Raw genomic sequence first — 25,252 nt, 5'->3', positions numbered from 1 at the left:
TCTGAAGCCTCTGCAGCGGGGTGGGGGGAGGCGGGTGGGGCTGGCATGGCCGTGGGGGGCTTAGGCTGAAAGTTAGAGTCGCTTTTCTCCTGGGAACGTTCCCAAGAGCCGGCCTCTGCCCATCCGCCCTAGGCCCTGGCCGTTGGGCGCTTAAATAACCTCCTGGCGCCCCCAGATAGGTAAACTAATGACATGGCCAATCAGGGACAAGAGCCGGGCATGCTGGCTAGCTGGAGGGGCAGGAGGTGGACCCAGGCAGACGGGGATTGACCAGTGCAGGTGGGGGATGGCGAGTACCCACCCCCAGCCCATGGGCTCCTGCTTCTGGCACTTTCCACACTGTGACCCGGGCTGAGTCACTGTGCCCTGGGTGGGGGGGGGGGGGGTGCCCTGGGGTGAGACTCTGGTTATCCCAGGAGGAGCTGGGTCAAGCATTCTGAGTGTGTCAGGGTCCCAGGCCTGGACGCTGCCCCTGGCCGGCCACTCGGTGCTCATGGTCATCACCCGCACGCCGCCGGGCTCAGGGTCACTCTGTGGGGCAGGGGTCCTTGGCTCAGCAGCTCAGAACAGGGAGGACTCCCAAAGAAGTGCCCATCCGTCCTGGGGGGAGGACACAGTGGTAAGGCCAAGTCCCCATGCAGCCCACCTGGGTCCAGGGGGGTTCTGGAACACAGAGCTGAGGGCCAGCACCCCGACCCTGAGCTGCCTGCCACCCCTCTCCCCTCAGGAGGGCTGACGCAGCACCAGCCCAGAGCTCAGGGCACCGTAGGCAGGAGCTGGACATGGTCTGGCTCTGCGCCTGTCCACAAAGCACAGATGGTGACAAACGTATCCCAGCCTGGCTCATGCGCCGAGGGGTCTTGGCGAACCGGTTGGGGCTCAGAGCCCCCCTCCAGGGGAACTTCAGCCACAAAAGATGCAGCCACACAGCCGGGTGCAATGAAGGGCGGGCACTTGGCGGGCACGGGGAGAGCACGGTGGGCACAGGGTGGGCACAGGGTAGGTACAGAGTGGGCACGGGGCTGGTGCTCTTTACTGGGAAACAGCCTTGACTAGTGAGTGCGCCAGATCAGAGAAGATGCAGTGACGGCTTCCAGCCCTGGTCTGTTCCCAAGCCTTGATGCAGGGGGGTCACCTGGATAGGAAGGGACTTCCCACGGGCTCCGAGCTGGAACCGCGTCCCCGTGCACGGGAGACAGAGCCATCCCGGAAGCGTCCAGCCCTGCTGTCCTCGGGGGCCAGGCCCCTGACAGCCCATCCCTATTCCTCCAGGTGGCCCGAGAGTTCCAGCCCTCCGTGGTGTGGATCGGAGACACCGAAAAGACCTTCTACAAGAAGGTGCCCCAAGCGGAGAAGACGGTGAGCCCCCCTAACCCCCACTCTGGGAGGGCAGCCAGGGGCGCGGGGCTGGCCAGGCCAGGCCAGGCCAGGGGAGAGGGGACCGGGCTATCACCAGGCTTGCTGTGAGCAGAGAGGCCTGAGCCCTCGGACACATGCGCCGAGACTGGGCGTGTCCACCCCCGGCGAGCCCCGCCTGCCGTCCCTCCTTGGCGCTCCTTGCAACGGGGCCCCCAACATCCCCCCACCCCCAAATCACCAGCAAATTTCCCACAAGTTAAAAAGCAAACGCATCTCCACGAGCTTGTTATTCCACATCAATTTGCACCAAAGCAAATAGTGGTTAACGGCGAATTTCTGATTAAATCCATGAGGGTTTTAATCACTGGGAGTCCTTATGTTTTATACATCATTTTTAGCAGGTAGCGATGATTTGGAGGAAGAAGGGAAACTCCATCTTTCCTTCCCCAAATGAGCCTTGATTACTGTCATTTGAGCAGCCGCGGTCATTACCGAACCGCCGACCGAGCCGCCAGCGCCCTCTGCTGGCTGGCCCCGGCACCACACCGGGGTTGGGGACCGCCGGGCACTGACCGCTGGGTGGACCACGGAGGACCCAGGGCAGAGACCTGCCACCCCCCACCCACCAGGCCTGATCTGCAGCTCCAGGCTGCCTCCCCTTCCCCCGCGGAGTCCCGGCCTTTGCTCCTGAGGTTCTGACCAGAGGTCCGGGCTGCCCAACCCTGGGCTCCCCCTTGCGCCCCTCAAGCTGGGCATCTGTGGCAGCAGCGAGGGCCGGCTGTGCCCACCGGCCCCCCAAGTCCCCAAGGGTGAGGACAGAGCTGGCGGCAGGAGGCGTGAGGCATGCGTGGGTGCGTCTGTCCCTGCGAGGGTCCCCGCACACCCACCCGGCTCCGCCTTCTGTCCCCCACCTGGCCTGACTCCCCCCCGAACCCAGACAGGCTGGCGGCTGGGTCCCAAGCGCCCACAGGCTAGCCAGGGGCAGACAGCTGACCGCAGCGAGCCAGCCGCCTCCCGCCTCTCTGCACCCCTCCCCTGAGAGTGCCCTCAGCAGCAAGGCTGCGGCGGGGTACGAGCCCGGGAGACTCCAGCCACAGAAAGGGGCGCCCACAGCTGCCTCTACGCTGCCACCGCACAGCTGCACCCTCGAACCCTGAGCACCCAGGGGAGAGGGAGCAGCCCAGGGTCTGCCCTCAGCCCCCCGCCAGCACACCCCGGGCTGCTCGCGGTTTGTGGGGCCCCTGCGGACGAGATCCCCGCACCCTTGAGGTGCTCTCTGCGGGGCCCCGGTCAAAGCAGGGCTGGAGGGGGCCACGGCCTGGACCCCCACATCTAGGGCTGTGACAGGGTCCCATTTGCCCACCAGCGGGGGCGGGAGATGAAACAAAGGCTGGGGTGGGGCTGGGGGGTCCCAGACACCCCTGCAGCTGGGGGAGGGCTGCCCTGTCCCGACTCCCCGATCGTCCCAGGACAGTGGCCTGGCCCCCCGGGGGGAGGACGCCCAGCACCCGGTGGGTCAGACACAGGTGTGGGTGGAGGGCGGCCGAGGCGGTGGGAGCGACGGAGAGAAGGACGGTGGCACCCAGCCCAGGCCCCGCGGGACCCCCACCCACCGGCCCCGGCAGAAGCAGCTCCGGAGCAGGAGGCAACACGGAAGGGTGGGGCGGGGGCGCCACGGGGCTCGCTGTGGGTGCGCCAGGGACCACAGGGCTGACAGCGCAGTGCCGGGGCTGCGGTCTCGGGGTCCCGCGCGAGGGTCCTCGGGGCGCAGGCCCTGCCGGGGGGGCCGCTCACGGCTCTCCCGCCCCTCCCGAGCCGGGCGCCTGTTGTCCAAACGGGCTAACGAGGAGCCTGTGTCCGGGGACTGGCAGCGGCGGCGCCCGTCGCCATGGCAACCGGGATGCGGCCCGTCTCCAAGGCCAGATCCCTCTTCCTCGGCCCTCGGCGGGAGCAGCGGGGAGGCCGCTGGCCCTGCAGGCGACTGGCCGGGGCGCGGACCCGGCACCCCAGAGGGTCCCCTGAGCCCTCCAGGAGTGACCCCTGAGCACAGAGCCGGGAGTCAGCCCTGAGCACTGTCGGGTGTAGCTCCCGTCTTTGCTCCGACCTCCACTCACCATGCCCACCTTAAGGGCCGGCCCCTCGATGCCCCGCCCACCCCGATGCCCCGCCCACCGGTGCCAGGCCCACCTTGATGCCACGCCCCTAGATGCCCGCTCACTCCGCACCACGCCCACCTCTGAGGCCACGCCCACACCTGATACCACGCCCACCCCGATGCCACGCCCACCGAGGTGCCCCGCCCCTCGAAGCCCCGCCCCTTGACACTTCACACACCCTGATGCCCCACCCCTGGTGCCCCACCTGCCAAACGACCCGCTCTCGATGTCCCACCCACGCTGATGCCCCACCCTCGATGCCCCGCCCAGTCCTATGCCCCGCCCCTCGGTGCCCCACCCACCTGGCGCCCCGCCCACCCTGGTGCCCCGCCCCTGGGCCACGCCCAACCCGATGCCCCACTCCTATACCTCTCTCACCCGCTGCCCTGCCCCCTCTGTGCCCCACCCACCGGACGCCCCGCCCTCAATGTCCCGCCCACTCTGATGCCCCACCCCTTGATGCCCCACCCAGCTCCACGCCAGTTCCCTAATGCCCCACCCACCGGACGCCCCGCCCCTCTGTGTCACGCCCACCCCGATGCCACGCCCACTCCCATACCTCTGTGCCCCGCCCACCCCCGATGCCACGCCCACCTTGATGCCCCACCCACCCGACACCTGCCTCTGCGGGCTGGCACCAGCCCCAGTCCCGTTACTTGCAGGCCCCAGAGCCGCTGCTTCTAGTACACTGTCAAGGCGCCTTTTGCCTCCTCCCTGGGGAATGTCCCCAACCCCCGAGTCCAGCCTTGACCCGTGTGCCAGCAGGCCCGGCCTTGGCTTCCCCGCAGCATTTAGGATCCAGAAAAACCAGCCTTGCAGGCCCCTCACAGCGTGCCCACCACTCAAAATGGGCCAGGCCAAAGCGCCGTAATACTTAACTGCAAGTCAAGAGCACGGTCATGGACAGATGCTGTCGTGATCCGAAAGTAACGACGAGATTGGGACCCTGCTGGGGTTAGGAAAGACAGATAGGGGCTGAGCACTGTAGCCTGAGATCTATAGCGAGATGCCCCCAGGAGGGCCTCCCTACAAGCTCAGTGTGTCTTACTGTGTCCACACAGAATAGCTAATAGTATTAAGAAGTAGAATTAAGACGAATGTTTAAATGGCCACTGGACCAAGGGAAGGAGAAACGCACCCTGGCTGGTGTTTCGCCGTGAGCGAGCTCCTGGCTGCAGGTCCGGAGGGGCTTGCCTGTGTTGGTTGTGCTACGGGACTGGGTGTGGTTGCTAGGGCCAAGGTTTGGCGGTGAGAGAGACTAGAGAGACCAGGACAGCGAGTCGGAGCACTGAGAGACCAGCGAGGGGGCCAGGAGGAGACGGGAGTGAGGGGCCGGCTGAGACTGGAACGGGGGCCTCAGAGAGACTGTGACAGGCGCGTGGGGAGGATGGAATGAACGGCGACTGATCACCAACCAGCCTGGCCCTCGTTTCCTCCTCCGTCCACCCTGAGCATCGGCCGTCCCGGGTGGGGAATCGGCCTGAGGTCACCAGCGAGAGAGAGAGAGAGAGAGAGAGAGAGAGAGAGAGAGAGCCACAGGCTTCTTATTCATTTTATGAATACACACGGGACAGCCGTCCACACGCCGTGACCCCTTCCGGAGAGTTCTCTGCGTCTCCGGGCTGTCTCCGTGAGCGCTCCCCTCTCGCCCTCCCCCAGATTGACCCGAAGCGCCTGAAAAAGCAGCTTCCGAAGGTCCTGAAGCTTCTGAAGCCGGACGACAGGATCCTGATCGTGGGCACCACCCAGCGGCCCTTCGACGCCGACCTGCAGGCCTTCTGCAAGGTCTACGAGAAGATCATCCTGGTGCCCCGGCCTGACTACGCGTCCCGATACGGCAAGTACCTCTCTCTGCTGGCCGGCAGGGCCCGGGGCGCTGACCTGGAGCCGGGACCCGGGGGGCCACGGCCGAGGAGAGGGTCCTGAGCGTGGGCACCGCCTGGGCTCCGGGCCACAGCTGCCCTGCTGAGTTCGAACGCTCGGGGCCTGTGATGACCAGGCGGGTGACCCTGGATTGGCAGCTCGGGGCCTGTCTCACTCACAGCGCCACGACCTTCAGCCAGGCCGGTTTGATCTCCTCTGCTTCAGACCATTTGCACGGCAGCCCGAGCACTTGACCGTGAGCTCCCCCACGAGCACTGGCATGTTTGTCCCAGGGGAGACGTTCAGATGCTGCTTCCTTCTGAGACGTGTTTGGGTTTGTCTCTGGGCGCACTTGGTGATGCTCAGGGATGCTCCTGGCTCAGTGCTCGAGGGTGGTGCGGGGGACTGAACCCAGACATCCTGCTTGTGGAGCCTGGACTCCAGCCCACTGTGCCGTCCCTCGGCCCTGAGCTGTCTTCTTGTTTTTTTTGGGAGGGGGGAGAGTATTACACCCAGGGGTGCTCGGGGCGGACTCCTGTGTTCAGGGATCACCCCGGGAAGTGCTCGGGATTGGCTGTGATGCCAGGGACCGAACCCAGGCGCCCTGCAAGCAGAACGAGCGCCCTCCCCGCTGTGCAGACCTGACCCTCGGCCCCGAGAGCTATTTCTAAGGGGACCCTTTCCAAGAAGTGGCCCGAGACCAGGGCTCTGGAGTGCAGAGCGACAGCCAGTGCTCAGCTTGGGTCCACCTGAGTCTTTGGCATCCTGGACACACGGGCAGAGGGCAGGGCCAGCGCCAGAGGGCGGGAGCGAGGGGCCACTGTCTTCCCGGGTGGCTGTGTGACTGATGGGCTGGTGGCCAGGTGATGTCCAGGGCTCCGGCACGGGGCTCCCTCACTCAGTTCTGAGCAACTCCACGGTCATTCACAGCACAGCTGGGTCACTGTCCAGGCTCTGGCTCCCGTGGGTGGGCAGGCGACGGGTCCCAAGGTGAAGTTCAGGCACCTGCGTTGCTGTAGGCGTGGCCAACACTTGATCTTCTCTGCGATTCTGTCCCCAGCCAGGGGTCCCAGGATGGAGGGTGGTGGGCAACCACTCTGTGGGCAGGCAGAAGTGGGAAGGGGCTGCGTGTCCTGGCCCCCACGCCCACTGTCTCTCCCCACACGCTACGGCCACCAGCCGGGCACGGGCGAGGCTCCCAGGACTGCCCGGCTCTGGAGAGCTGAGCTGGATAGTCCTGATACCCGGGGACGCGTGGTCACGGGGCCTCCCTGGGTCTCTGTCCCTCCATCCCAGCAGCCCGGGCAGGGGCCTCTGCGGCCTCTCGGGCTGCTCCGGCCCAGGCGCTGGGTGCAACTCCACAAATAAAAGGGAAACTCTTGGGCCCAGCGATGTCCAGCGGGGAGGGTTTGCTCCCACCCTGTGCTCCACTCCAAGGTCCTTGGCCACTCACCACGCGCGCGACCCCCACCCCCTCATCCCCCGGCGGCCGCCACTCTGGCTCTTTCGGCCGTGGCGTGTCGGTTGTCCGTGTGCCCGGTAGAGCCCAAAGGCCAGTTCCCACCCGAGGGCCTCTCTATCCACGAGACCCCCCCACCCCAGCCAAGGTCCCACCAGCGTGAAGGGACAGTGGGGCTCACGGGGTTCCTAGGACTCAGAAGGGCCGGCCGACCTGCCTTGTGCCCTTGGCCAGAATGACCTCTGCAGTCCCCGCCCCCCGGTCTCCAGGGCAGGGGCAGCCCCGAGGGGTCACGGGTCTGTGGCCCCTGACCTCTGCCCCTTGGCGGGTTGCCCGCACCAGCTCTGGTTCTGACTGTCCGGCTCTGCGTACGCGGGACTCGTGCATTTTAAAGCTCTCGCAATGGGATACGGCAGCTATTAATAACTCGGAGGGGCTGAGCGTGATCTTAACTGCGGATTAAAGAGTTCCTTTTGTTTGACAAAACCGTGAGTCCTTCAAAAGCAAAGACTCTCGTGGCTGGAGAGGCAGCACGGCTGGCAGGCCTTGCACATGGCTGACCCGGGTTCAAGCCCCGGCATCCCATGTGGTCCCCGAGTCCCACCCAGAGTGATCCCTGGGCGCAGAGCTGGGAGTGAGCCCTGAGCACTGCTGTGTGTGACCCCCGCAAAAAAACGTAAAAACTCTTGGGGCCAGAGAAATAGTACAGCAGGGAGGGCATTTATCTTACATGCATCTGACCAGGGTTCTATTCTTGGCACGCCATGTGGTCCCCTGAGCATTTCCAAGAGTCAGCCCTGAGCACAGAGCCGGGAGTCAGCCCTGAGCACAGAACCGGGAGTCAGCCCTGAGCACAAAGCTGGGAGTCATCCCTGAGCACAGAGCTGGAGTCAGCCTTGAGCAGAGAGCCGGGAGTCAGCCCTGAGCACAGAACCGGGAGTCAGCCCTGAGCACAAAGCTGGGAGTCATCCCTGAGCACAGAGCTGGAGTCAGCCTTGAGCAGAGAGCCAGGAGTCAGCCCTGAGCACAGAGCCAGTAGTGAGCCCTGAGCACAGAGCTGAGAGTGAACCCCGAGCACAGAGCTGGGAGTCATCCCTGACCTTCCAGGTGTGGCCCCCAAATGAAATTAACTGAATAAGATCAAAGCTCTTGGGCGGGTGGGGAGGGAGAGGGCGTGAGGGGCGTGGCCCATCCCTGATACCACGTCGCCCCCAGAGCATACCAGCAGGCGTAGTCCCCAATATACCAATAGCAAAATGAAATCCAGCTCCTGGTGGGTGACCGGACAGTGGGCTGAGCCCTGTCCTGGGGGAGTCACAGAGGTGTCCTGTGCCCTGGGCCGTGCCCGGCACCATGCTCTGCCCACCCACCCGAGGCGCCTGCCCACCCGCTGCCTTGCTGGGTCTGGGGGTGGTGTGTGGAGGATTTGTTGGCTAGAGGGTCGGTTGGTTCAACTTTGGTTCTCTGAGGCCAACTCTCGGCTCTATGCTTGGAGACCACCCCGGCGGGCTCAGGAACCGGGCCTGGGCATCCCACGTGCCCAGTGAGCTGAGTCCGGGGTGACCATCCAGGAGGGCATGCCCAGGACCCTCCCCCACCTACTGCTCGCCAAGCCGGGGAGACCGTCTTTGGGGGACACTCAGCTTCTGTCCCCCCTGTCATTCTGAAGGGCTCTGCCGGCCCCAGACACCAGGCTACAAGCCCTACCCGGGCTGCCTGTCCGTCCACCCGTCTGTCCGTCCACCCATCTCTCTGCAGGTGGGGAGGCCCGAAGCTGCTAGAATATTCCCAGGGCCGGAACCCGCCGTCCAGAAGGGGCTCAGGGGCCGAGAAACAAAATTGGGCCCCCCACCCCCGCAGGAGACAGTCCTTGGGTCGGCCAAATATCATTCAATATCTACCCGTCCCCAAATCAAACTGTTTCCTTCAAACCGTCTTCCACGACGCCCCGCGGGCGAGGTTGATTAATGCCGTGTCGCCTGTCCCCTCCCCTGGCCTCCTTTCTGTCCACGTTCCAACGCCGCCACCATCCCCACCCCCGCCCGTCTCCCCAGGGCTCCGGCTCACTAATAACCCAATCCATCACCAGCCCGGCCCCAGCAGCACCCGGTCCTGGCATCCGCGCCCCCCTCCTCCGACTTTTCTGGAACATTCTAGGTTTCAGAGGTCAGAAGCCCACCCAAATGCTTTGGTAACACTAGCACTGTCCTCCCGTTGTTCATCGAGGAGCGAATTGTGAGACTTGTAGTCACTGTGTTTGGCATATCGAATACGTCACGGGGAGCTTGCCAGGCTCTGCCGTGTGGGCGAGATACTCGGTAGCTTGCCGGGCTCTCCGAGAGGGACGGAGGAACCGAACCCAGGTCCACCTCATGCAAAGCAAACGCCCTCCCCGCTGTGCTATCGCTCCAGCCCCAAATGCTTTGGTAAAATCCCAAGTTAAAATAGTTTGTAGGGGGTGAGGACTGGAGCCATAGCACAGTGGGGGGGGGGGGGGGGAGCGTTTGCCTTGCAGGCAGCCAACCCAGGTTCAATCCCCGGCATCCCATGTGGTCCCCTGAGCACCACCAGGAGTGATTCCTGAGTGCATGAGCCAGGAGTAACCCCTGAGCATCACCAGGTGTGACCCAAAAAGCAAAAATATAAATAAATAAATAAATAAATAAATAATAACATGGTTTGTGGGGCCTTGGTGTGCCTGGTCTGTCCCCCCCAGCTCACCCACTGCCAAGGCTCCAGGCTAAGGAACCCAGAGAGTCCCAGCTGGGGGGTGCCCCTCCATGGGGCGTGTTCACTAGGCGCCAGATGAAGGCGTTGGGCTCGGGGGTTCCCACCCTCGGTAGGTTCTGACGTCTCTCGGGGCAGTTAGCTGCAGACGCAGAGCGCCCTGCCCGCCCACAATCCCGTCAGGAACGTGGTAGCGTCTGCGTCCTGTGCTATCTGAGTGGGTGTCGAGAACCTCGGGCGTGGCTGGTCACAGAGTGATCGCAGAAGCCAGCGCCGCCCTTGGCCCCGGCACTCGGTGCCACGCCTGGCACAGGGAACCTCGAGGGGGGCCGAGGTCAGCCCTCGGGAAGGAGCAGGAGGACGCAGGTGACTCAATGCTAATCAAGGCCCAAGGGACAGGCGGGCTCAGCCCTCCCTGGAGACTCTCCCCAGGGCCCAGGAGCACCCCTGGGGGGACCCTGCACAGGGGTCAAGGTCTCCGAAAGGTGATGTCCCTCAGCCCCGAGTCCCAGGCCCTCTGGGGGGCACTCAGGCTCCTTCCCGATTCCGGCCCCTGAGCGCTGGGCACGGCCACAGTGTCGCTCTCCCCATCCTCCCCTTACAGAGTGGACAGTGCCCCTGGCTGACGTCCACTCTGTCCCTCTGGGTTCCGATCCATTCAGCCTTTGTCCTTGGGCTCTGGGTGTCTCAGTGGTCCTTGACCCTTAGCTATGAGGCTTGGACATTGCCCCCGCCCCCTGCCCCGCACATGTCGGCAGCTACTGGGGAACAGCGTCTCTGGGACAGCCCGGCAGTAGCTGCCGAAACGGGGAAATCCCAGTTCCCTGCAGAAGCAGCAGCAGCAGCAGCAGAGGCCCGAGAGCTGCTGCCAGCCGGCCAGCGCCTGTGGAGAGTGTGAGAGCATCCCCTCCACCTGGGAACATCCAGTCTCAGTTGACATGTGGCCTCTTTAGCAGTGCCACAGGGACACTCTGCTGCCCTGGGCGTCACCGAGCCGGGGCACGGGGAGGGGGCCCGCAGGAAGGCCTCGCCCCTCTGGACGGCAGCAGAGCAGACGGGCCCCTCTGGAGCGGGGAGACGGGACCATGGGCCCCGCAGAAGGGCTGACGCAGTTCTCACACCCACCCACAGTCCTGTGGAAAGAGATCATCCAGCGCCACGGGGGCGTCCTCACGGGGGCCTTGAACATCAGCTGCCTGGCCAAGGTCACCGACGGCTTCACCCAGGGACACATCGTCCAGGTGGTCAAGGCCGCGCTCACCGACCGCCGGGTCCGCCAGCAGGAGCGCAAGCCCCTCACGGCCAACGAGTTCATCGCGGCCATGACCAGCATGGTGCCCGTGTACCAGGAGGAGGAGGAGAGCTTCAAGGTGAGGCCCGCCTCCGCCCCCCCGCCCTGCATCAGAGCCCGCGTCTGCGCCTGCATCTGTACATCCGGGGACCACAAGCTCGCCGAACCTTTGCAGTCGAGTGCGGGTGGGAAAGGTGGATTTTCTTCCACCTGTGAAGACACTAACTCGATAACGCAAAAGCAGTAGGAGCTTGATTCCAGTGCACGGGGGTCAACTCCCTCACCCACAGAGTGGTCTCTTGATAGCGACTTCCGGCAGCAAACAGTTCCTATAGGGTTTGATTACATAGGCAGTTCATACCTCATTGTTTCAGAAGAAATCTTACTGAGTTGCCAAACAAAGGCGTTTTGGCAAGTGTCTAGGGCAACAGTGGTCAGGCAACTTTTAAACAATAATTTCCAGTAGCCCACAATTTTATGATTGCATAGACCACTCATTCTTTTAGGGTTAACAAAAAAAGCAACTTCTGGGGCATTGTGAGGATTGATTGATTGAGCCCTCTTGCTGAGCCCAGGAACTTTCCCTGGTGGGTTCCGGTTGGCCAGTGATACATTGTTTCATGGCTGGGAAACTGAAACGTTTCAGTTCCAGGAACCGAACCTGAGGCCGCTGATTTTTCTCATTTCTGCCGCCTGTCATGGCATCGGTTTCGCCCTTACACAGCCAAATTAAACAACTGACGGGCGCCTTCAACGTCGTTGGGTTCGCACGCAGACATGCCCGTAATACGTCTGCACACGCACACACACACGCAGGTCACTCTGCTCACCTGTCTAGGCATGTCCCTGCATAGATGTCTGCACATGTGTGTGTGTGCAAGGATGCATGCAGATCACGCGTGCATGCATGCCCACATATATGCATAGACATTCAAGCGTGTATGTGCAGCTGGTGTCTCCAACATGCAGATACAAACGTACACAAGTATATGCACACGTGAACATATGCATGCAGGCGTGCACACACACATAACACACACCTTGTCTCTCATTGGCTTTTCATTCCTAACTGACCCACTGGGACAGGTTCTGCATCGAGACAGCTGTCGGGGAAACCTGTATGTCAGGCCCCTGCAGGTTCGGGCCCCGCCCGCCAGGACAAGGGTGCAGCTGGGCCCCTGCCGCGGGAACTCGGGAGGGCGCCCATGCCAGTCGGTTTCCTGATCCCTAGATCCCTACATTCCGAGACATACACAGCGCTTTCCCGACAGGAGGAGACGTTGAGAGTCCTCGTGTAGGGGTTGAAGTAATAGTCCAGCGGGGAGGGCACTTGCTTTGCACAACTGACCCGGGTTCGATCCCCGGCATCCCCTAGGGTCCCCCGAGCACCGCCAGAGTGATCCCTGAGTACAGAGTTGGGGGTGGCCCCCTGAGCATCACTGGGTGTGGCCCAAACACCAACCCCCAAACCCAACCAAAGAAGGATCCTCGAGCACACGCACAACCGTACTCTGGGAGGGGGTGGGTTTCAGGACGCTGTGGGCCAGACACGGGGTGGCAGGACCCCCAACCCCCTGCCTCTGCTCCCTTCCCCGCTGGCCCCCATCATCCTGCCCAGAGAGGTCCTTCCTCTTTGAGCTTCTTCTGCCATGTCGTACCAGGGACACGGCCGATCCAAGCACGTGCCCTGCTCTGGGGGGCTCTCAGCCACGGCAGCGGGAGGGATGCCAACCACACAGGTGCCAGGCACTGTCCACCCCCGAGACCTCTCGGGCCCTCCAGCTGACTGAGACATCCGCTGCAGCAAGTGTGGCCGTCAGAATCGAGCGCCTCTCGGAGCCTGATGCTCTCCCGGGGCCTGGCACTAGGCGACACTAGGGTCATGTGGCCGCAGGGCTGATGCCCGCAGCGGGGTGAGGTCGGGCGGCTGCCCATAGGGTAGAGTGTCCGGGTGAATTCCCTGCAGCTGTCCCAGCTGGACATCCAGGAGAGAATGGGTGTGACGGCAGCGGGAGGCAGGGTCCCGGGCTAGCAGGGTGGAGGCCACGGGCGCGAGGGCTGGGATGGGGGACCTGAACTCTATGTGGGACTCGCGGCTTCCGGCCACACGGAGCCTGTAGCACCATCACTCCAAGACAGCCACTGCCACTGAGTCAGACGCCAGAGACGGGGCGAGGGTCAGCGGCACACGGGGTGCCCTGACTCCCAGCAGTGCCCCTGGGAGGATAGTCCCCGGGTCACACGGACCCTCCTGTCCCACCGCCCACTGCTGGAGGCCTGTCACACCATGAGCGCCACGTGGGGCCCAGGGACAGTGCCCGAGTCTGTGCTCAGACTTGTAAGGAGCTTCCGGCTCGACCCGTTCCCAGACCAACGCCCGTTTGACTTCCAGGTCTGGTACGCCAAGACCCCGCTGGGGAGAAAGAGAGCCTTGGCCCTGATGGGGTCCAGCCCCGAGAAGGAGAAGGAAAAAGAAAAGGAGAAGAAAGGGGCCAAGGAGAAGAAGAAGAAAAAGAAGAAAAAGTAGCTCTCTGAGGGCCTGCGTCCCCCCCCCCACCCCACCCCCCGTCCTGGGCATGGCCGAGGGCCCAGCGGCTCCCAGAGGCCTCTCTGCCCCCTTGGGCCCCAGGGGCCACGCTCAAGTTGTTTGCCCATAACAATTGTTTGTAGACGTGTAGTTGTGGTGGTTTATGTAAAGTCACTCGGCCTCACGGTTCTCCCTGGGTGGGGTCTGGGGGGCTGATTCTGTCTCCCTGATGAGGGGCTCGCCCTGGGGGGTGGAGGGACTGCCTCTGTCTCCCTGGCGACGAGGGCCGTGCTTTCTAGAAGGGGCTCGGCTGACAGCAAGGACATGGCCCGTTGTCTCTCCACCCTTCCTAGCCAGCCACGGACGCCGTGGTGGATAGTTTAGCGCAGGGAGCAAAGCCGGCTTCTCGGGACTCGCTCCGTCCCGTTAGTGGCCAGAGCTTTGCGCAAAGGTCTTGGGAAGGAGCGATTTTCCATCTCCTGACATGGACGAGGAGAAACTGGGCGCCAGGTCACAGAGGGAACACGGGGGCGCTGGGGGCGCACAGAAGGCCCCCCTTGAGTCTCCCGCCTTATGTTTGGGGGATGCAGGGCCAAGACTGAGGGTGCCGAGCAGGGGAAGATGGGGAGGGTTCGGAGGCGGCTGTGAGCAGAAAAGGGGGCGGGGCGGGGGGTGGGGACCTGCCTCTGGGCGCTGTGAGCTCCTGCAGCCAGGGTGTGTGTCTGAGGCCCCCAGGAGGGGCCCCAGCAGCTGACCGAGGCCTGGGGTCCTCCCCTCCCAGGCTGCCTCTTTCCCTGTTTGCTGGACCTCAGCCCTCCAGCTGTGTGTGTTTGTGGGGGCAGGAGCGAGCCGTGCTCGGTGCTCCCTACACAGGCAGGCAGTCCTCCCAAGCTTGGCCCCGGTGCCCAGCTGTCCACGGGCCCCCAGTCCCCCGAGGGCTCCCTCCCCACCCGACGTCCTCTCTGTCCCTCTTTGTGGCAGACCTTCGTGGGGGCTCAGGAAATTCGGGGCCCCAGGAGTTGGGGGGTCTTTGCCAAAGAACCGGGTGGCAGACGGGACACGTGGGCAGGGCACAGAGTCCTGCAGGCGAGAGTCGACCCCAGTGTGGAGGGACTCGACCCCCCACAGGATCCACCCTGACGGGCAAGAGGGAAGCGTGTGGGGCCGGAACGATAGCACAGCGGGGAGGCCTTGCACGTGGCCAACCTGGGTTCGATCCCCGGCAACCCATATGGTTCCCCGAGCACCACCAGGAGTGATTCCTGAGTGCAGAGCCAGGAGGAACCCCTGAGCATTGCTGGGTCTGACCCTTCCCCCCCAAAAAAGAGGGAAGCATGAGGAAACGCCAAAGTGGGGGTCCTGTCTGTCAGGGTCTCCCCAGAACCTTTGGTCCTTGTCATCCTGTGGACAGGTTCACCCGTGCAGGTGAAGGCCAGCAGGACAGGCCCAGGGGGACCCCACAGGATAGGCCCAGGGGTCCCCACAGGACAGAGTACGGAATTCGGCAGCTCGGCAGAGCAGAGTTTGCCGGGAGAGGGAAATCAGCTGCCCACCCAGCAGCCCCATGTGAGTACCCGGGTTTGGTCCCCGGTACCTTGTGGCCCCTTGAGTCCCACCAGCTGCGTCCCTGTGGCCACAGCCCCTCTGGACCCGAGCAACCAGGCTCCTGGGCTAGAGCCTGCCCGGCTGGACCGAATATTCCCTGGACGGTGCTTGGGATGATCCCCTCTAACATATTGGTGGAGACCAGGGGTCCCCAGTGGGGGTGGGGTGTGCCCACTTGTGCACTTCCTGCTTTCCTGAGCTGGACCTTCCAGGCCCCCCTCGCCGAGACCTTCCAGAGGCTCCCCCCGCAGGCAGTCCCCTAGGGGCCACGCCGAGCCCACAGTGGCCAACACAGCCAAGCACGGGGCCACGGCTGCGACTGTGCTCCCCGGGAACGGGGGTGCTCCCACGCCCTGTGCTCTGTCCATCCCTGCCCTTGCCTGGCCTCTGTCCCCATGGCACACCAAGTGTCCCTCTGGGGGCCTGCCCATCCCAGGACCCGGCCTCACCCCGAGACACTCCTGGCGGCCCCTGGGCAATGCCACACGCCTTGTGCTGGGGACAAGAAAAAGCCGACCTGTGTCCAGGCGCGGCTGGAAGCTGGACCCCGCAGGCTGTGATGCTAGGAACTGCAGCGGGGCCAGAGAGGGCCCACAGGGGTCAGGCCAACCCGGGTTCAATTCCCCACTCCACTCTGGGTCCCCTGAGGACCACCGAGAGTGATCCCGAGCGGAAAGCCAGGAATGACCCCTGAGCACTGCCGGTGTGGCCCCAAAAACTAAAAGGAGAAAGGAAAATTTTGATCCCTGGGGTGCACGTCCGAAAGCCAGAGTCTGTCGGTCCGTTCCTAGGACTGAGGGTGAAATTTCCTGTGCAGCGTTCATCCAGGTAGAACAAGCTGGAATGTTCTGGAAAGAGGTGCTCGGGGGCCCCTCCACCCCCACTCCCACCCCCGTCCGCCACAGAGCCCAGCTGTCCACAGGGAAGCCCCCAGGTCCGTGGAAGAAGGGGTCAGGCAGGACGGAGACGGGGGCAGGCAGTGGGGTCGGCACTCCAGACCTCCAGCTTGGCCTGAGCTATTCCGGGACGCCACGTAGCGGCTCCCCTCCCCAGCAAGCGCTGAGTGAGGGCACAGCAGTTAACCTCATTAACCCTCATTAGGCCCTTCCAGGCCGGACTCCGGCGGCCGGGCATGAACACGGCTCTGGCCGGCCCAGGATGGCGGCTCTGAAGACGCCCAGACCCTCTCGAGGCCACTGGCCAGCCTGCGTCCCCTGCCCTGAGCCCTCACAGACGCATGGGTCTGCTCTGGGACCCCCACCATGCCCAGGTCCCGGGACCCGCCTGTGGAGAAAGACAGCTGCTGGGTCACTCTGGAGAGGCAGCAGAGGACAGGGGCAGGGGGCAGCTGGCCGGTCGCCAGGCACTGACCCCAAGAAGGCCACACCAACCTTGACCCCTCGGCTGTGCCTCCTAGCCCTGCCCTACTGGCCTCCATGGTCCTGCGTCACACCCTCTCTCTTCTCAGCACACAGTCTCACACACACACACACACACACACACACACACACACACACACACACGGTCTCACACAGTCTGTCGCACAGTCTTGCACATCTCACATATAGTCTCACACACAGTCTCACACACAGTCACACACAGGGTCTTACACAGTCTCACACAGTCTCACACGGTCACACACACAGTCTCACACACTCATACACACCCTCTCTCAACACAGTCTCACACGGTTACACACACACACGGTCTCACATAGTCTTACACACACAAAGTCTCACACACCCTCTTTCAGCACACAGCCAGTCTCACACAGTCACACACACAGTCTCACACACACACAGATACCCTCTTAACTTCTCAACACAGTCTCACATGGTCACACACACACACCCTCTCTCAACTCAGTCTCACACAGTCATACACACACGGTCTCACACAGTCTCACACACACACACATACAGTCTCATATACCCTCTCTCAACACACAGTCAGTCTCACATGGTTACATACACACAGTCTCACACAGTCTCACACACTTACACACACACACCCTCTCTTAACCTCTCAACACAGTCTCACATTGTCACACACAGTCTCACATAGTATCACACACTCAACACAGTCTCACAGTCTCACAGTTTCACAGTATCATATCCTCTCAACACAGTCTCATACACCCTCTCAACACACAATGTCACACAGTGTCACAGTCTCACACTTTTTCTCTCTCACACACAGTCTCATCTTCTCTCACAGTCTCACACAATCTCACACATACACACACAGTCTCACACACTCTCTCTTATTCTCAACTCACACAGTCTCACAGCATCATACCGTCTCTCAACACAGTCTCTCACACAGTCCCACACACCCTCTCTCGCTCAACACACACTCTTATACATTCTCACACACACAGTCTCACACAGTCTCACAGTATCATAACCTCTCGGATACACCCTCTCACACACAGTCTCACAGTATCATACTCTCTCTCTCTCTCTCTCTCTCACACACACACACACACACACACAGTCTCACATGGTCTCACACACATATATCCATCCTCATACATCCTTTCTCCTCTCTCTCATCTGTCTCTCTCAAACACACACACACACACACACACACACACACACACACACACACACACACCGTTCTCTTTCTCACAGACACACTGGCTTTGCTGTCCCGTCCCCTCTCCTTGCTGAGGCGGTGCTCTGCCTCCCTTCGTGGGGATCAAACCCGGCCCCCATCTTGCCCTGGGCTGGCGCGGCCGTCCTGCCACTCTTCTGCCCATTCAGTGACCTGCCCATGTAGCCCTCATTCCCGGCCAGCCCTCGAGGGCAGCGGCCGCACCCCACAGAGCATCCGTCTCCTTAGCTGGTGCAGCTGCCGGTCACCGAGGACCACGGGACGCCCCTTGCTGGACACTGGGGACAGTGACTGCTCCTTGCCATGGGCTCCTGTCGCCCCCCAGCATAGTCTCTCCAGAGAGGCGGCATCTGGGGGACACCAGGGTGTACAGCTGCTCCCCACTCGCTCTCTCTGCCGCCCGCCAGCCTCAGAGCAGAGGCAGCCTCCGATGTTCGTGGACACGGGGTGCTGCCCCTTTCTGGGGCCCTGTCTGGGGCCCTGTCTGGGGTGGGGGGCTTAGGGGTTTGGGTGCTATGAGTTGTTTCCCTTCAGCCCCGGGAGGGTGACTGGGGCTGTGCCATCAACCTGGCCTTTCCCTGCACCAAGACAATGCGGCCCCTGGGCCCTGGCCCTGTCCCTGCCTTCGTCCGGTGGGTGCTGGGATTCCCTGGAGGGGTCGCGCTCTGCCCCTGGGCACCCCCAACCCTGGCTACTCCTCCTTCTCCTCCAGACTTGTGGTCCGGCAGGAAACGGCTTTCTCTGTCCCTTGCGCATACGGGGGCCAGGGGGCGTCGCCACAGCGTTCACGGAAACCAGGATGCTCGGGTCCCAGACACTGCGCTGGGGGTAGACAGTTTCCGTTTCCTTTTTTTTTGGGGGGGGGGAGGGTCACACCCAGTGATGCTCAGGGGTTCCCCCTGGCTCTGCACTCAGGAATCACTCCTGGCAGTGCTCGGGGGACTATAGGGGATGCTGGGGATTGAACCTGGGTCGGCCACGTGCAAGGCAAGTGCCCTCCCCACTGTGCTGTCGCTCCGGCCACTTCCTTTCCTTTTAATTCCACAACTGCTGAAGCTATAAGACGTCGTCCCCTCACAGGTCAGTCTGGGGAGATGTAGCTTGAAAGGAATTGGCCCATTTTCTTTATTTTTTGTGAGGGATCACACCTGGCGATGCTCAGGGGTGACTCCTGGCTCTGCACCCAGGAATTACTCCTGGCGGTGCTCAGGGGACCATATGGGACGCCGGGATCAAACTCGGGTCGGCCACGTGCAGGGCAGATGCCCTACCCGCTGTGCTATCGCTCCGGCCCCAAATTTGCCCGTTTTTCTCTCGGTGGCCCCTTGTGGGCACACGGCCCTTCGGGGGCTTTGTTGAATCCGTCTGGTTTGATTTTAACCCTGAAATCAGTATTTACGCTGCTCTCCTCGTTCTCCATTCATCTCTCTGGGCCACCGCGTTTTTATGAGACTTTTCTAAGCGTCGGTTTTTGTCATTTTTCTTTCCGACGCATTTCTGCTCTTGATCACATCTCGCCGTGCCACATTTCTTGGGTTTAATTTGCGGCTCTTTCTCTAGCTTTGGGGGCACAATTAGCTCATTGATTTTTAGTCTTTCCCCCCCCCCCTTTTAAATGGATGCTTTGGGAACTGTATATTTCCCACTGAAATCTCTCTCTCTCTCTCTCTCTCTCTCTCTCTCTCTCTCTCTCTCTCTCTCTCTCTCTCTCTCTCTCTCTCTCTCTCATCATTTACCAAGTCTGGAAAACCATTGCCCGGATTAAATCTGATTGACCCGATGTAGGCTCTCAAGGACTTTTGATCTCGTTATAATGTTGATGAGGAGAAACAGATCCCTGGCGGAGTGACGGAGAGAGAGAAGGACCCACTCTAATTGGACGTTCCTACATTGAGACTCCCAGTTTGGGGGCCCAAGAACACAGGGGTTACACCGCTTGACTACATCCCTCTCGCCCACCCAGTCCAAATCCCCAGCACCACATAAGGTCCCCCGAGCACCACCGGGGGTGACTTCTGAGCACAGAGCCAGCCTTAGCCCCGAGCACTGCCAGGCATGAGAGCAGAACAGAAGCGAGTAAAATCCCAGCGTTAACTCTCAGGCCAGAGCGGAACTGCGGAAGGAAAGGTTCTTGCTTTGCATGCAGCTGGTCCCGGTTCGACTCCCGCCACCATGTTTGGTCCCCCAGAGCCCTCCCAGGAGTGACCCTTGAGCGCAGAGCCAGGAGTGAGACCCGAGCATCACTCGGTGTGGCCCAAAAAATGAACAATAAAAGGAACACCTGCAGGGGCTGGAGCGAGAGCACAGCGGGGAGGGCGTTTTGCCTTGCACGCGGCTGACCCGGGTTCGATTCCCAGCATCCCATATGGTTCCCTGAGCGCCGCCAGTAGCGATTCCTGAGTGCATGAGCCAGGAGGAACCCCTGAGCATCGCCAAGTGGGACCCAAAAAGCAAAAAAAAATGAACACCTGCAGTTTCCAGTAGCTCGGGGGCCAGGGGGCGTCAGGCATGAGATGCCAACTGGCTTGTTGATGAGGCTTCCATGGAAACGTGCGCTCGCTCTCCCTCTCTCTCCCTCTCTCCTCCTTGCTCTCCCTCTCTCTTCCCCTCTCTCCCTCTCTCTCTCTGTCTCTCCCTCTCTGTCTCTTTCTGTCTCTGTGTTTCTCTCTCTGTCCCTCTGGGTGTCTCTCTTTTTCTCTCTCTGTCTCTGTCTCTCTCCCTCTCTCCCTCTCTCCCTGTCTGTCTCTGTGTCTCTCTCTTTCCCTCTCTCTCTGTCTCTCTGTCTCTCTCTCTCCCTCTCTGTCTCTCTCTGTGTGTCCCTCTGTCTCTGTGTGTCTCTCTCTGTCTCTGTGTGTCTCTCTCTGTCTCTTTCTGTCTCTCTGTCTCTGTCTCTGTGTGTGTCTCTGTCTCTTTGTCTCTGTGTGTCCCTCTGTCTCTGTGTGTTTCTCTCTGTCTCTGTGTGTCTCTCTCTGTCTCTTTCTGTCTCTCTGTCTCTGTCTCTGTGTGTCTCTCCATCTCTCTATGTCTCTGTGTGTCTCTGTCTCTGTGTGTCTTTCTCTGTCTCTGTGCGTCTCTCTGTCTTTATGTCTCCGAGTGTGTCTCTCTGTCTCTGTGTGTGTCTCTCTCTGTCTCTCTCTCTACCTCTCTCTGTCTCTCCCTGCCCCCTTCACCATTCAGATAACCCCTGTTCTCTAAGCGATGCCGGTAGGAACCGCGCCTAGAGCTGGGGTGCGACACTCCCATGCCGGTGTGGAAACTGCCTCCAGCTCCTCGGCACAGGTGGAGTGGACCAGGGGCGGCTCTGCCCTACTGTCTGCCGGGCCCTTATCTCCCCGTCAGCCCCTTGCAGCGGCCCCAGGGGGGGGGGGGCACATCTGGGCGCGAGCAGCAGATGCTCACGCAGAGCTCGGGCCCAGCAGTGAGGCCAACGGGGGCATCTGAGAGCCCCGACTGGCCACGGGCAGGAACTGGGCACTGAGCCACCAGGGACAGACAGTGAATGGCGGCAGCAGGAAGCCAGCAGGGACACGGGCACCCCAGCAGCCCCAACTGCCCCTCCGTGCCAGCCCGGCATCGTGTCACCCCAGCGCCTGAGACACGGTGCCCACAAGCCCTCGGGAACCCCGGCGCCCCAGATCCTGCCAGAGCTCGCTTCTTCAGCCCGACCCTGGCCCTGGGTCTGAACTGCCAGGACCCCAGCGTTTGCCTGGCTACACCCACCATCCCCCACCTGCCTCCAGTCCCCCAGAGAGCGCAGGTGCTCCATGTGAGACACGGTCGAACGAATGCAGCAGGAGAGCGCGTGGCCCTGGCAGGCGGGCAGGCAGGGAGGACCACCCGGAGGCAGTGCCAGGCACGGCCACCCCCAACGATGACAGCAACCATGAGCCACTGAGGGGCAGCAGGGAAGAGGATGCTTTGGCAGACTCCAGCCCCACGGAGAGTTGGCGCAGCTGCTGGCACCTGCCCGGGTCACCCTCCACGGGCGTCACCCACAGCAGCACCGACGTGGAGAAACCGGGGCCCAGTGGGTTCTGCGGGCCTGGGGCTCCCTCGCGGGGAGACGCCCTGTGCCGCGACAGCCCGGCCACTCGCGTCCTCCCGCTGGACGAGGCCCCGCCCAGGGAGCGAGGACCCGGCCTTCGAGAGACGCTGCCCAATTTGCGAGAATCTCCCGACAGCCAGTGGCCGCGCTGAGCTCCCTTTATCCCAGACGGCGCCCCGGCCGCCTGGGGCCCCCAGAGGCAGATTTAATCACCGCGTGCCCAGCGCCTCCTCCAGAAGCCCCTCGCCTCCCTTCCGAGCGTTATTTATCGGCCGCACAATGCCCGGCGGCCGAGCTGAGCACTTTGCAACTGCCAGGAGCAAATTAGAATGCGCCCAGCCGGGCCCTTTTGTGGTGTCCCCCTTCAAAGGGGGCAGCCGCTCGCCCTCTGGAAGCCGCCGGAGTCACCAGCCACTCGCTACCCCAACTTGGTCTTGCAAATTATTTCTGCCCTATGCAGAGTCTTTATTTCCCGCCTGGCATCACGCCACTTTGAATCTTGCATATAATACACACACACAGACACGCACAAACACGGGTGTGGCGGGGAGCGGGCGGGACGAGGCCCGGAAGGTTCCATCTGTCCCTGGAGCCAGGTGGCGGTGACAGGCGAGCTCCCCCTGGGTCAGCCCTGGCCAGCCGCAAAGGCGCCAAGTGGCCACTGGGGCCAGGAGGGGGGCTGCCCCGTCCCTACCTGTGTGTGTGTGTGTGTGTGTGTGTGTGTGTGTGTGTGTGTAGGGGGCGGGGGGGCGCGTATGGAGGTATTTCCTCAGCAAATAAGCAATTCTCGGGGTCCCTGGAGTAGTTCTGAGCAATAAATCCATGGGTGGGGGACCCAAACTCACACTCATGCCGCCCATGGACCAGCGCCCAAGAAGGGGGAGTCCAATGCTGCCTGTGCCCCCCCCAACAGCCCCCCGAGGATCCTCCGACTCCAGTGCCCAGAGGGAATCCTGGGGCTCAAGTCAACAGCTGGGACACCCTCTCAGGTCTGATCTGCTAAAAGGACCCTCACCATCACCGATCCATTACCCAGGACGGTGGAGGGGGAGATGGGGAGCAGAGGGGCCCCACCTCTCCTGACCCACCCCTCCCCGGGCCCCTAAGGGTCCTCTCCCACCCGGCCCCCTCAGCTGCCCTCTGCAGGCGCCTCACCGAAGGCCAAGGGCCCGTCGTGGGCTGGGCCTGTCTCCTGCTCACACCTGCCCTCCTGGCGGTGGACAGGAAGTTCTTGCCCTCTCCCTCGGGCTCTTCCTGGTGGCCTGACGACAGGCCCGAGACCCTCGGACACGTGCGCGCTGGGACAGGTCCGGGGGGCCGAGGGCCGGCAGTGGCTGCGGGAAGGCCTCGGGGCCGGCCACGAGCAGAGGCGCGTTTCCTCCCATCTGCTGTCTGCCAGCTCACGGTGACGGCCGGACCCCGTGGGCCCACTCCTGCACGGCCGGTCTGTGTCCAGGCGGGGACAAGGGCGTGCTGGTCAGCCAGGCTGCCAGAGGCAACTCAGCCCGCGCCCAGGGCTCCCGGCTCAGCCCACACCCAGGGGTCCCAGCTCACCCCACGCCTGGGGGTCCCGTCTCACCCCATGCCCTGGGCTGCAAGACTGGGGCATCCTCGGGGCGGGTGTGTCCCTTGCTGGCCCACAGGCTCCCAGCCCAGCTCCTCCTGGGACAGGCTCAGCGGAAAGAGAGGCAGATGCCCCGTCCCCGGAGGGGTCAGAGCGTATTCCCCCTCCCCAAAGCGTTCCTGGAGAGTCTGACGGAGCTGCAGGCCCATGGGGACAGCCCAGGGCCACTGGGCACAAGTGTGCCTGAGCCCTTCCGGGACTCCAGCTGCACACCTGCGCCAGCTCTCTGCCCTCCCTGCGAGGGTGCGTCCCTGTCTCCACCGCTGCCCACTCTGCACCCGGTGGCCAGAAACAGCCGCAGCGGGTGGGGTCGGACCTGGGCCGGGAAGGCACAGGAAGGGAGGGAAGGATGCCCATGGGGCAGTGCTACCCACGGTGTGGGGCTGAGGGCTGGAGGGACAGGGGCTGGGGTGCAGGGGCGTGGCCTGGGGCATGGCTAGAGGGCGTGGCCTGGGTGTGGCCTGGGTGTGGCTGCGGGGCGTGGCCTGGGCATGGCTGAAGGGCGTGGCTTGGGCATGAATTCGGGGCGTGGTCTGGGCGTGGCCTGGGCATGGCTTCGGGGCGTGGCCTGGAGCATGGCTGTAGGTGGGTGGACTGGGCGTGACTTCGGGGGCGTGGCCTGGGTGTGACTGTGGGCGTGGTCTGGGCGTGGCTGAGGGGCGTGGCCTGGGGCATGGCTGTAGGTGGATGGACTGGGCGCGACTTCAGGGGCGTGGCCTGGGTGTGACTGTGGGCGTGGCCTGGGCGTGGCTGTGGGTGGGTGGACTGGGCGTGACTTCAGGGGCGTGGCCTGGGTGTGACTGTGGGCGTGGCCTGGGCGTGGCTTCGGAACGTGGCCTGGGCGTGGCTGTAGGTGGATGGACTGGGCGTGACTTCAGGGGCGTGGCCTGGGTGTGACTGTGGGCGTGGCCTGGGCATGGCTTCGGAACGTGGCCTGGGCATGGCTGTAGGTGGATGGACTGGGCGTGACTTCGGGGGCGTGGCCTGGGTGCGACTGTGGGCGTGGCCTGGGCATGGCTTCGGGGCGTGGCCTGGGCATGGCTGTAGGTGGATGGACTGGGCGTGACTTCAGGGGCGTGGCCTGGGTGTGACTGTGGGCGTGGCCTGGGCATGGCTTCGGGGCGTGGCCTGGGCATGGCTGTAGGTGGATGGACTGGGCGCGACTTCAGGAGCGTGGCCTGGGTGTGACTGTGGGCGTGGCCTGGGCGTGGCTTCGGAACGTGGCCTGGTCATGGCTGTAGGTGGATGGACTGGGCGCGACTTCATGGGCGTGGCCTGGGTGTGACTGTGGGCGTGGCCTGGGCGTGGCTTCGGAACGTGGCCTGGGCATGGCTGTAGGTGGATGGACTGGGCGTGACTTCAGGGGCGTGGCCTGGGTGTGACTGTGGGCGTGGCCTGGGCGTGGCTTCGGAACGTGGCCTGGGCATGGCTGTAGGTGGATGGACTGGGCGTGACTTCAGGGGCGTGGCCTGGGTGCGACTGTGGGCGTGGCCTGGGCATGGCTTCGGGGCGTGGCCTGGGCATGGCTGTAGGTGGATGGACTGGGCGTGACTTCAGGGGCGTGGCCTGGGTGTGACTGTGGGCGTGGCCTGGGCATGGCCTGGGCATGGCTGTAGGTGGATGGACAGGGCGCGACTTCAGGGGCGTGGCCTGGGTGTGACTGTGGGTGTGGCCTGGGCGTGGCTGTGGGCGTGGCCTGGGCGTGGCCTGGGGCGCGGCTGTAGGGGAGTGGCCTGGGGCATGAGTGCAGGGGCGTGGCCTTGGCTCAGGGTGTAGTGGCCAGAGCCAACTGGAGAATGCGGGGACTCAAGGTCGGGGCCACTAAACCCTTCTGGAAACTTCCTGGAAGAGACCACGGGCCCCTTCTTAGCTCGCGCCCCTTATTCGGCCCACAGACTCCGGAGCTCCCTGAGCCCGGTGGTCTCCCCTCCGCGTTCCCCAGGGGTCGTGCGGCGTCGCTGACACGGTCCTGCAGGGCTG

At 63.0% G+C, this 25,252-nt stretch overlaps 1 protein-coding gene across 1 annotated transcript in view; it reads left to right on the top strand.

Moving 5' to 3' along the window:
* The window catches only part of IQCA1 (IQ motif containing with AAA domain 1), a 106,898-nt gene extending 85,098 nt beyond the window's left edge, over nt 1-21,800 (top strand). Inside the window, exons 16-20 of the mRNA XM_056121563.1 lie at nt 1,273-1,359; nt 5,175-5,352; nt 10,696-10,934; nt 13,248-13,378; nt 21,602-21,800. Coding sequence (XP_055977538.1) covers nt 1,273-1,359; nt 5,175-5,352; nt 10,696-10,934; nt 13,248-13,378; nt 21,602-21,800 — 834 coding nt within the window. The remainder of the gene's footprint in view (nt 1-1,272; nt 1,360-5,174; nt 5,353-10,695; nt 10,935-13,247; nt 13,379-21,601) is intronic.
* Nucleotides 21,801-25,252: the final 3,452 nt, after the last annotated feature.

The sequence above is a fragment of the Sorex fumeus genome, unplaced genomic scaffold (genome assembly GCF_029834395.1).
Source record: "Sorex fumeus unplaced genomic scaffold, SorFum_2.1 ptg000005l, whole genome shotgun sequence".
NCBI classification, from domain to species: Eukaryota; Metazoa; Chordata; class Mammalia; order Eulipotyphla; family Soricidae; genus Sorex; species Sorex fumeus.
The sequence above is the reverse complement of the archived record's forward strand: the minus strand, read 5'-3'. Positions and strand labels throughout refer to the sequence as shown.